Raw genomic sequence first — 12862 nt, 5'->3', positions numbered from 1 at the left:
ATATAAATTTCCAATCAGTTTTGTTATGGACTTCATAGCTACAAAGATGTTCATCATAACCAATTGTATGAAACATAGTTAAAAGAAAGAATATATTATTCAACTTCTTGCAATAAATTATAAACTGTATTTGACTAAATATGGGTAAATTATCTTCGTTATATGTTACAGCAACATACATACCTTTTTTCAAAAGCAATATTAGCCAATAAGTACACCCAGGATCGATTGATTTATTTCATAAATCACAAACAGCTCTTTCAGACATTTCAGGAAATGTCAGGACGCGTGTTCTCCCATCTTGAGATCTTTAGTGTTATATATCTTTAGTGTTATTCTTATTCTGTGGACCGTTTACATTTTTTGTATTTTATTTTCCGTTCTCCACCATTGTGAATCGAATGGTGCTAATCCCGTATATGAACATAAATAAATAAATACATTTTTCCGACAAACTCCGTCGGCAAAGTCGACTCGTCTAATCCGTGAAAACAAATCGCCTTCCCTGACGAGTATATAGATAATTAGTATATTACCAGTCGGATTAAGTCTCCGATAAATGCCGGGGAGATCTCTGTGATCGGTAGAGCGCGTTGATCACAGTTTACCGCCGAGCTTTTGTCCGAATCAGTTACATGTTTCAGGCCGGGCCGCGAACTAATTAATTCCAACGTACCAGCGCGTAAAGCCGAATTCATAGCCCGTGGAGAGGACGCATAAATTCGGCCAGAGCAGGCGGTAAAGCCCGTTCCGTTCCGAGGACTGTGCATACTTGGCCGAACCTTGATGGTTACGAAGCGGGCTCAGCCGGAGCTTCCCCATCCCGAACTGCAATTTTCGGACACATTTATTGCAGTACATAAAAGTCCATCAAGCCTGTAGGACAAGACGGCGAAGGGCATCGTGCTCGCGCGCAAACGCGCCGAGAATTCACCTCCGACGGAGCGCGACGAACCCGGGCGGAAGAGAACGGAACGGCAGGGACAGGTGTCGGTGTTAATTTAATCGCAGTTGTATCGCGCTTGAAATGAACTAACGAGAGAGTGCCGCGAGACGACGCACGGTTACCGTTAACCTTGCGTCGTGTATATCAATTGGCGGTAAGCGTGTGTGCAACATTTGGCTTAATGGCCAATTTCAATTTTGCGCCGAGTGTCTTTATATATTTCACTCGATTTTATGCTGCAATTTATTTTATATGCAATTTATATATACAATTTATTGCGCGTAGTGAAATTGCGCGCCCGCAATACGCGAGCAATCGATGGCGTTTATATACCGCCGCGACAGGAACTATCGGCGCGACATCGTTTTTCAAAAATTCATTTCCGCCGGCCCGTCGTCCGGATTGGATTTCGAGCGGCCGGTTTGCGCGCGAGATGGCTACCGCGTTGGCTATCCAAAGGTGTGCGAGAAGTGTATCATCATTATTTGCAGCTCCAAAGTTTCATACGCGTGAAAAACATCGGTCCTCTCTCTCTCTCTCTCTCTCTCTCTCTGTCTCTCGCTCCGCGACAACGAGACACCGACCACAGACATCGAGTTCCATTCCCTGCAGATTACTCTGAGCGTCTCCTCGGAGATGCCTAAATCTCGAACCCCATTTGCGTCGGGGCTGTGTTTCCGGACTTAACGCTGTTTCCTTGTAAACTTACGATCCGCCACCGCGAATTGCCGCGGCCTAATGGCCGTGACGCGTTGCCGAGCGAGCCGGAGCGGCCTCGGCAGCGCGTGAAGTGTTCTTCGCACGCTCCGAGGACCCGGGGCGCCGGTCTTCCTCACTTCGGTTCGTTCGAGCGGAACTGATATCTACCCTCGGAATCAGCTTCGTAACGAAATACCGGCCGGCTGCGGCCGAGCGCTTAGGGTCAGCTAGCGAATAGCCGGTTTCCAGGGCGCCGCGCCGACGGTTTTCAGACCCGGGAGTCTTGGCTCACCTTCGAGTAAGATACCCTTCACGGCAGGGTGAAGAGCGCCGTGAAGAGATCGTCGCGCGATCGATGTATGCGTACTTCTCTCCAATAAGACCGCCGAGGGAGCCGTTCTATTTCCGGCCGCTCGATCGCTGGCGCTCCAGTCCTTTCGCGAAACTATTACGCGACGGAGAAACGCGCGACAAACGACTAGGGTGCGAGTCAAGTTGCGAGGGAGAGAACATCGGTCGGTCGATCGGTCGGTCGGTCGGTCCGTCGGTCGGCTGCTTGCTCGCTTGCTAGCTTGCTTGCCTGCTTGCTTGCTTGCTTGGTCGAGGGGACGAGAGGCGGGGGCAGGCACAAAAAAGGCGCTTGTCTCTGTTTTTGTACCTGTGCGTCGTCGTAGCCGCGGGGGCGCTGCTGCATGCAAAAGATAGGACGTGCGCCGCAATCTGAACGAAATCTCCAAACCCAATTTCCTGGACAGACAGACAGACAGACAGACAGACAGACAGACAGACAGACAGACAGACGGGGCAGGCAGACAGACGAACGGACCAACGGCGTTGCACGCGGGCAAATCGTGGACCGCTCGCTCGCACTACCGACGACATCGATCTCGACTGCGGAGGAGGGAGGGCAGGGGGAGACGGAGGGATGCACCGAGACCGAATACGGTTTTAATAATGCATCGCTGTGACTTCGCGCGCGCGCGCGCGCGCCTCGTCTTATCGGCCGGCACGTTCGAGTCCGCATCGATTGAATAAATAATTCGCCAACACGGCCGGAAATATGAATCGTCGTTGAGATAACGCGCAAAACGCCACGTTCGCTAGATTCATGAAGTATTAAGAGCCGCACACAGAGAGATCAGATCCTGCGCGCGCGCGCGTGCAGGTCCAGCCGACGCGCGTATATGCTTTTTAATAAAGCAACGACTACTTGTTTGCCAGGATGCTCGAGCGCTCGCGAGCATTATTCGATTTCACGAGTGGCCGACAAATATCTTCTCGCGTATTTGAATACGCGCGTTTCTCCGCTACCACGTTCCCCGGAGTCCGTTAATGGCGAAAGTGCCGCCATTAAGCGCCGTTAATCGTGCGCGCCTGGCGTTTTTAAATAGCGCGGCGATTGTTTCCCGTCGGATCCCGAAATGGACTGTTGTCGCGTCGGGAGGAAGGGAGGATTTATATTATATGACAATAGTGATAACTGAAGAAGGCAAAAATCGCGAAGGTAAAATCTCCTCGACGCCCCGATGAAATTGTGAGCGTGATTACGCGACACGCAACACTGACATAATTTCGTGCGCGCTGGAAATATCGAAATAATATTGTCGTTACGCGTACACTCGTTGTTATTGTTTCTCTACTAATTATGTCAAACGATATTACGATTATATCATAATGTTTGCGCAAAATGATTGACAGATAGCGTCGCCGCTGGTTAATACAGCTATGATTGTTTTATCGAATTCGATTTTACCGTCTAACAATTTTGCGAGGCACAGACCCGCGGTGTGTACCGTGTGCCCGCGTTCAACGACCCTTCGGTTAACGCGGGTCACGGTAATTTTAGACATGACGTTCATTTGCCGGCAGAAACTGTCTATTAGATAATTCTGATGAGCGCATTATTCGGCGCAAAAGCAGGGAACTAATTCATCATACAGCGCTAACTTATTGAAGCTCACGGCTCACGGAGAGCTCAAGTGACGAGAAAGCTTTATCTTTAGTCGCCAAATGTAATCTATTTTCTATCCAATTAACGGACTCGAAAACTGATTCAATTTCACGTTAATTAATACATTATCCTTCGCTACGGTAATACCCCCGGTGACGGCCGAAAATTTATATTTACACTATCATTGTGCATAATCAATTATGAAACTGAATCCACTGGCGGAAATTTTGAGTTATTCACAAGGGAACAGCTGAACGATGGAAGAAATATCCCGAGTCCAAATTTTGATCTCGCTTCCAACCGCAATGCACCATTTAACACTCAATTTAATACTCTGAATCCAATACCGACCTATTTTGATTGTATTTAATCTACAGCTTCAAATCCTCTCAAAAACCTTAAAAAAACACAGGTGGCAAATTGTGCTTTTTTTCTGCCATTTAGAGAGACGTTGAGTGTACAGGCTTTAATTTAATTTTTATATAAATCAAATCTCCCCTCCCCCCCTCCCCAGAATCTACAGATGTTATTATCCAGTTCAGATCGAAAATAGAATCAAAATTTCGACTTGGGCTTGCTTCTTCTATAAGCATTTAATTTTGAAAAATACAATTTCTTCGTGACGCATCTTCGAATAATTCTGCATGTCTTTGACGATTAATCGTATTGATCACGTATCATCATATTCATCGCCATGTCGTTTATCTCGAAGGAGAAGAAACTTAACCGCAATGTCCATATGTTTTCTAGGTGAAAGTCATGCTGAGAGTGTCATCCGGAGATGGAGGGAGCTTCTTCAATGCGGACAAACGGAAAAAGCAAGTCACCTTAGTGGACCCAGCTTCTGGACAATCCTCATCGGCAGAGGATCGCAGACCCACTGTAGCGGCGCCGAAGATGTTCGCGTTCGATGCCATCTTCACCGAGGAGGACTCCCAAGTAAGACGACATAAAATGAAGATAAAATCAATCTAGCTATTTATATCTCTTTACTAATTGACTGTTGCTTTGCACGACTTTCCAATGCGTACACTGCAAACCCGAGTGTGTTATTTTGACGCGTGTAAGCTGAAGCTTCCTTTACGCGTATCTTGTTGTCTTAAATCACGTGGTTTAACGCGTTTAAACGCGTTAAGTGATATCGAAATGCATCAGATGACGTGATTTCAGACGACAAAAAACGCGTGAAGAAAGCTTCAGCTTATACGTGTCAAAATAACACACTCGGGTTTGCAGTGCAATCGATGAATTCAAAACAACGTTGGATGTACTCGTGATATTATTCATTGCAGCTACACAGAGCGGACCAGTCGTACAAATAAAGAGAAATTCGCAAAGAAGTCTAACGGAGATATGCGTGCGATGCGCTTTTAGAAAACAGAATAAAATTTTCACTCCGACGACGCAATTTTCGCACGAATGCGAATTTCGCAAGTTTTCTGATTAGTGTGTAGCCGACGCGACGCACGTACTTGACACTCATCTGTCATGAAAGTATCCGAAATACTTTACCGGGATTAAGTCGACAGCCAGCGGGACTTAATTTCTTCCATTCAGAGCGCCCCGTTAACGTTTCAAATTTCAAATGGCACTCGAGCGCGGCGCAGCGAACAAAGCGGCACTTATAACGAGCGCGTTTAAGGTCGCCCGCTCGATAGTCGAGGGAATTTGCACGCGCGAGCACGAGAGAGAAAGAGAGAGGGACAGAGAGTGAGAGAAAGACAGCAGAGAGAGTGAGAGAGAGAAAGAGAGAGAAAAAGGGGGAGGGGGAGGGGGAGGGATCTCGAGTCAATGACGTCTTCGTCGGCCAGCTGCTCCGGAGTAAGTAGCAACAGCCCTCAATGAAGGGTAGTTGCTACTCCGTCCTTGAGGACGCTCGCTCGGTTTACTCTCGCCTTGGAAAATCCTCTTCCCCGCTCGATTCCTCGAGGAGCCGCTAGCCGAGGCTCGATTCTTCGGAATTCGCGACGAATGAGCGGGAGAAAACGGGCGCGGTGCGAAGATAGGGAAGGAGTTTGCGAGAAATAAAAGAGGGAGGGGAAAAGAGAGAGTTAGGGTGCAAAGAGAGAGAGAGAGAGAGAGAGAGAGAGAGAGAGACAGAGTGTGAGGGAGAGGAGTCGGCGGGAGGGGGAAAGAGTCCTGGAACATGTACGTGCTCCGCCGAGGACTTACGTCCGCAGTGGAAACGTAAGAGACGTCCCTGCCGGGCGCATAACTAAACTAATTTCCCGACCTCTAAACTCCACCTCCGACAGGAAAATCCATCCCTTCAGGCGAATGTTGCTCTTTGCCTGTGACTTCCCCGGTTGCTACCGAGAGACCCAGACTTCGACAGTGTCCTCAGGACACTTTATCGTGTTATCATACACGTAAGCGCAGTATTTTTTCATTCACACACACACACATACACACATACATATATAACATAAATTGTAATTTATTACTTAAAAGTGCTTAAAAATATATTTATATATTTTTTTAATACATGTATATATAAAAAATATTTTTTTAAGTAAGAGAAGGAAAGAGAGAGAGAGAGAGAGAGAGAGAGAGAGAGAGAGAGAGAGAGAGAGAGAGAGAGAGATTTATATATTACGGCAGGCAGTTTGTCTATAACATAGGCAGTCTGAAAAGTTCCCGACCTGACACATACATGGCATTAGAAACTGCCAAACTATAATTGTACTGGAAAGTGACATCCCTGATATAAACCCATGTAAAATTTTATTCGATCTGTCAAATCATTCGAATAGTAGCACCAGTTGAAAAAGCTTTGTGTAAGATGGGTGCCGCATTTGCTAACAATTGACCAAAAACGCATTCGAGTGCGTATTTCTCAAGCGTGTTTGGATCGTTCTAAGCAAAATAGAATTGATTTCAAGTGTCGTTTCATAACTGTTGATGAAACTCGGATCCACCACTATACACCAGAGCGAAAAGAACCTTCCGGAGTCACACTTTAATGATGGTATTGAATTATTGGAAAAATGTTGGAACAAATGTATTGAAGTTTCAGGAGATTATATTGAAAAATAAGACATATTTCACGGCAAAGAGAATTTTCTTTCATTGTTAGGCCGAGAACTTTTCAGACTGCCCTCTTGTACATAAATTTTTTTAATTAATAAATATATTTAAATAAGCAATTTTATATATTTTTCTACATATACATTCACACATGTATATATATTAATTATTGTAAAAAGTAAAAGAAAGAGAGAGAGAGAGAGAGAGAGAGGGAGAATTCTATAAAATAAGATACCCAATTTCTTTTCACCATCAAAATTTATAACTCCGCAATTTGTAACAGAAAATGCACGAATTTCTAAAACGCAAGACATTCAGACGATGATATAACACGGTAAACGGCATATTTGAGTTAATCATCTTTTGGAGATTCACCGACCGTTATCGACAGCATCGAAAATTACTGTAGAGGCCGCGCGGTCTCCGTGTCAACGATCCGTTGTACGAATTGTACGCTGTGCGACCTTGATGGATGACACCCCGTCGAAGCAAATATCGTCCAAAATCGTAAGCCACGCCGTAGTACAATACATACGCACATTGAGATATTTCGGTGCTCCTGTGGGACATTATTGAACGTCGGATTCAAATGAGCCCGGAGCTACTGAGTATACCCGGATCCCTCTCGCTCTTCGCTCTAACAGCTCTTTCTCGTCCTCTATCTCTCCGTTCCCTCATCGTATACCGCCTCCAGAGACTTTCCTGCCTACACCTCTCTCCCTCTCTCTCCCCCCTCTCTCTCTCTCTCTCTCTCTTCTTTCGCTCTCTGCGGTATTTCTTCCTCGCCGCAGCTACGTTTAGAAGAACCATAGAAACCAATCGATTGATTCGATCAAATATACGTTGGCTATGGCGATTGTCATTGAAGGACACAATAGGCCCTTCCTCCTCCTCCTCCTCCTCCTCCTCCTCCTCCTCTCCCTCCTCTTCTGTCATCTATTCTCCTCTATTCTCTATTATCCATCCTTTATCCTCCATCCTCTATTCTCTATCCTGTGTCCTGTCTCTCTAACTCTTTCCCCTTTCCTCCCTGCGTGCGGTCCATCGAACCGAATCAGCTGGGCTTCTGGGCTCGTGGGATGAAAGAGTCGAATTCGAAAGAGCGAGCGTCCCAGCGCCCCCATCGTGACTTTCCATCCTTCCCGATTGGCCGTCAAACACACTCTCGCTTGAATATTTTAAAGACCGCCGCGTCACCGGCCCAATCACAGGGCAAGCAATCGTTCATCATCAAACCGGCAATCTCTTTGACGTTTTTTGTGAAATCGCGAGGATCGATGGTACCGATCTCTCCGCCCTCGCCGAAAGTTCCGCTATCGGTGTCGAGACGCCGTTCAAACTTGCCAATGGACGATTGCTGCCGTAACACGCAAAATTTTTCTCTTTCACGTCAAGATTCTCGCGGTTGTCGGGATGAAAAGAGTTCGAACTCAGTTGCTTCTTTTATTATTAATTTCCCAGGTACCGTGAGTAGTTGATTAAGTCAAAGTCAAAGAGAGTCGGCTCTGCCTTTTTCAAGAGTCGCGAGAGGTGCGACGATGCGGAAATCAGGTTTTACGCAAACACGTGCTTGCGGAATATAGAAGATACAGCTTACAACGACACGTTACTTTTTGTGCTGAGAGTCAAACGCTGAGACGAACATAAAATATATGAGATCGGATGCGAAGCAATTTTCAACTGACAAGCAAAATGATACATCGCGGCAGCGACCTGGACATTTATCGACAGTGTCCATCTGCCGATGACGGTAATTTTAGCGGCAACATAATCCGCTCACTGTGGTATATTTGCGCGCTGTGTATCGGCCGGCATCTCCATAAATACACCCCGCGGGCACAGTGACGTCTATGTATTTGAACGGCAAGTTAGCAAGGATGTCCGCCGGCTGAAGAAAATATCGGTTAATCGGAGCTGCAGTTGCGCTGTTTGCGACGAGCAAGCTATAAGCGCAGTCTTAATTTACAAATATTAATACTTCTCAATCGGTTAAACATGAATAAAATCTGCACTTCTGGTACGGCTCATTGGACAAAGCCCGCGGTAAATACTGATGAGACGGCAGAGTGACGGAACAGTCATTGGGGGTCAGCCATTCTCTCGAGGCGCGCGTAATAAAAATTATTACCCGAGCTGCAAGTTCGTACATTCGTGTATCGGCAAAGGAATATCGGGTAATCGAGTTTATCCCTCGGAACAGCAAATAACGCAGCGGGAGGCGGGAGGAAGCGACGAAGAAATCCTTCCGAGGAAATCCGTCCTCGAGAGCGCAATTTGTGCGAAACTTTCTTTTCGCGTATTTGACCGCGCCGACACGCGACTCGCGGCTACGTGTATTGAACAATTTATCGGAAACAATACACGGCCGAGTGGAAAACTCACAGGCTCCGATGTAATGACTCCTCGGATATCTCATATCTCTTCGGAAAACGCTATTTACTTCAACTTCAATATGGAGTTCTCTATATGTATGATATATTTTCGCCGGGGCGCTCAACGCGCAACTCCGTAGAAAGTTTCAGTTTAATTTCCTTTATTAATAAAGATTAATGAAATTAAAATCCTTGTGTGATAACATTTATAATAATTATTAAACTCTTATTTTCTGCAAATATTTATAATAATTATTAAATTCTTACTGCCTGATAGGAAAATATAGTTGAATCAACTATATAATCTCACTGTATTTTATAGTTAATTTTGGAGTCAACCATATTTTTATAGTTCGTGGAAACCTGCAAAATATAGTAGACTAAACACAAATATATAGTCAATGATTGTCTTAAATAATTGTTTAGTTACTTTTACCACCTATATGGTTAGGTTTCTCATTCACAAATATAATGAGATTTAATATTCATGTAGTTACATCTGTCATCATTTAGCAAATATTCCGGTAACATTGACTATATAAAAGAGTTACTTTCACCTACCATTTTATATTTGCATCGATACAATAATTTTAGTTTAAGTTACTACAATTTTTAGTAAAAATATTATATGCTTGGTTATACTATGCCTATATCGTAATTATTACCAACATTATGGTAACACTTACTATAAATACGATATTTCGGACTATAATTTAGTTACTATATATTAGTTATAGTGCCAAATATCATATACTTTTCTCTCAGTATATCTTCTGCAATAATACAACTCTCATTCTCCCTCACTCTCTCTCTCTCTCTCTTTCTGTCTGCAAAATAAATTCTAACATAGCTGTCCCAAGAGTTCCGACGTCTCTCGTGCGTCTCTCGTGCGAGGCGAGAATTCGCCTGGAGGACCCGACAAATTGTTTTCCTTTAACCGAACAAAGACTGATGAAAAGTGCCACTCGCCGAAATCAGCACGAGCAACGGCGCGTGCACGCGAAAATATCTGAAAGCTGAGCCCACTACTTGAGTGTTAACAATGAGCCTGCCAATGGGCAGACCGCGCGAACGAAACCCGGCCGAATCAATCGACATCCATCTCAATTATGCGCGTCATACGCGCAAACAGCCGCGTATTCGGCGCGCACATATGCGCCCCGTATATCGCCGTGTGCGTGTGCTTCGCCGACAATTCCAAGCCGGCCGGGGACCTGGCCAGGACAATGCATCCTGGCCAGAATAATTCACCGCGGCCATTATAGCCGCGGCAGGACAAGGGCTTTATTATTGACTTACGACTAATAGTCACGCTGTGGATTACGCGCGTGTGTGCGTCTTCTGAGTGTGTGTATGCACGCGCGTGTGTGTGTGTGTGTGTGTGTGTGTGTGTGTGTGTGTGTGTGTACAGGACACACAGCCGGTGTGTATGCACGTCACCGATCTATTGCTCATTTGCCGGGATATGCTGATTGAACGAGCCGCCCGGTGAGACCTATAAGCCCGCGATATCTTGCTTCCTGACTCTCATGGGAATTCTCGGCTACCTCGTAAGAATGGACTGTCCCATGGGCATTTCGCGATTCCATCCTTGGAGGCTTCGCAGGAATGAATGAAGCAAACGAGAAGACCGTTTTCGACGGTTGTGAGAAGAGATTTCGAGCATTAGAGAGGAGCGGCTGTTCCTATCGCGCGACTGCAACAATCCTATCAGCACACTGCGAGCCTGTTCAGTCGGAAATTCGTTTTGTACGTTTCTTCCGATCGCATCGTACGACACGTTGAATCGCGTCAACTGACAATTTAACACGTTCAAATGACGCCGAATGACGCGCGAGAAGAGCTTCCAGTCAGACATCTTTGCGTTAGACGCAAACTAAAAACTACGCACTCGAGCTTGCGGTAGAAGTCCTGTCCTGTCGCTAATTATCATCGGCTCGAGTCCTGGCAACCCCTAAAGAGTGCACCTAGGATATTCCTCGTCCTTATATTCTGCCGTCGATATTCATATTTATATATATTCGATATACTCGACGGCCGAGATATTCCGCGAGTCGTTAATAATGATTGAATCTGACGATCGCTGCTAAAACACGCCGCTCGATCCGGCGACGGCGAATAAGCGCGATCAGCGTGGGGCTCGTCACCGGCGCGGCGCGGCGCGTCCTTGGGCAAATGCACGGTAATCTATAAACCAATCACACGGGCTCGTGGCCGTGAGATATCCTGCCCTCGTATTCTGCCCGGGCCGGTCCGCGCTCCTTGCCCCGTTCTGGCCTGCTCTGTCCGGCCAGATATCCGTCGTATCCTCGCTCGAATGACGTATTTCCATATTACAGCGGGATTAATTTGCGCCGCGGCGCGACCGGGTGTTAAGCAATGCTGATGAAGTTTGACAGGTGCCAGCCTGACGGTGAAGACGAGCGGACAATCGGCGCGCCTCGTTGCACCTGGAGAAGCTCGCACCGCGCTATACCGCGCTTACTTTCGTCCGCGCGGGATAATTTTGGTTAATCTACACCGCGTCCTGATCGGGCGTTGTTCCGCGTGAAAATTAAGCGACACGTTAGCTAGCACGTACGCAACAAAGCCTGGGAGTTTATTCTTCGCGTTCTTTCAGCCGGAAACCTCGTTTCACGAGTCAATCGTCCGTCGACAGAGGCCTCGTGTTTTATTCATCCTCGTGGCGGGGAGCGACGGGGACGTAAATCACGAGGAGCGGAACTCTTATCAGCCACGATGCGGCAAATCGCGACAAATGGAAATTACAGAAATTCGGCCGTGTCGCCGAAACGGCGGCCGCGCCGAAAATGAGAGGATTGCCGGATTATCAGACGATAGTTTCGCGGGGCGAAGCGGCAGGCGAGCGGGCGATTTTCGGGAAATCGGATATCATCGATAGGATGGATAGCCGGAAAAAAAATCAGGCGATAGAGAGGTTCGCCGGATGGAGAGGGTAGGGGGAGGGGGAGGGCGAGGCACGATTTCGATTTTGCATCGTTCAGGCAGGCAGCGGGATTTCGCGAATGCTTTTTTGATCCGGCGAGCCACTCCCGCCCGCGCAGGGGTTAGAGGGTAACACGAGGGGGATAACGGGGCGGGAGGGTGATCGGGTGGGCCAGAGGATAACACCACCGGGGAGAGGGGAATGGGGGGAAGCACGGCACTCGCTCGCTCCCCAGGCGCCAATGACGCCAATCTCCCGTGTAAATCGCGACATATTTCACGACATCGCGCGGCGGAAGGGTGCTCGTGCGAGCCGGTTCCGCCACCCTTTCTCGCCGAGCTGCCCTCTCCCTCCCCCCCCCCTCGCTCTTTCTCTCTTCTCCCCCGCCCTTGCATCCCCGTCTCATTCGCTCTCTTTCTCTCTTTCTCTGCCGCCACCACGCTCACCACGCAGCACTCTGCGGATCTGCCGGAGGTGGATGAAAAGTTTTCCGAGTTGTTATCCCGAGAGTTATCGCGCCGCGCGCCGGCGACGAGTCGAAAATTCCGCGATGTAAATGCGATCGCTCGCCGAACGGCGGAGGATTCGCTTATTTGCTCGTGCGGGCTTCCCGCGAATTTATCGGCCACCGCTTCGCAAAGCGCAGCTCCAGTCACCCGTCGACACCGACGAGATTCTCATCACACATGCATGGCTCATTGTTGCTTCATGGAGACTGTGAGCGGGTAATGGACCGGCGAAACACGGCGGAAGACCGAAATGAGAAAGAAGTAATTTTATCTGTCTGGTCGGGCAATCAAAATAACGCGGGCTGCTCTTCTACCGTGATAAGACAAACATGAAGGAAATTCATCAAGTTTAATTGAAACCGCGTGAAAAGTCATCGCGTGATTTGCCAGTCACATTTTATTATAACAATT

At 47.2% G+C, this 12862-nt stretch overlaps 1 protein-coding gene across 4 annotated transcripts in view; it reads left to right on the top strand.

The window, feature by feature from the left end:
• The window catches only part of LOC105182554 (kinesin-like protein CG14535), a 344856-nt gene that overhangs the window by 290469 nt on the left and 41525 nt on the right, over positions 1-12862 (top strand). For all 4 annotated transcript variants that reach the window (XR_003113829.1, XM_011140072.3, XM_025304682.1 and 1 more), the window contains exon 3: positions 4347-4535. Coding sequence is in view for 3 of the 4 variants with exons in the window: in XM_011140072.3 (XP_011138374.2) it covers positions 4347-4535 (189 nt within the window). In the remaining variant the exon portion in view is untranslated. The remainder of the gene's footprint in view (positions 1-4346; positions 4536-12862) is intronic.

The sequence above is a fragment of the Harpegnathos saltator genome, unplaced genomic scaffold (assembly GCF_003227715.2).
Source record: "Harpegnathos saltator strain DR-91 unplaced genomic scaffold, Hsal_v8.6 scaffold639, whole genome shotgun sequence".
NCBI classification, from domain to species: Eukaryota; Metazoa; Arthropoda; class Insecta; order Hymenoptera; family Formicidae; genus Harpegnathos; species Harpegnathos saltator.
The sequence above is the reverse complement of the archived record's forward strand: the minus strand, read 5'-3'. Positions and strand labels throughout refer to the sequence as shown.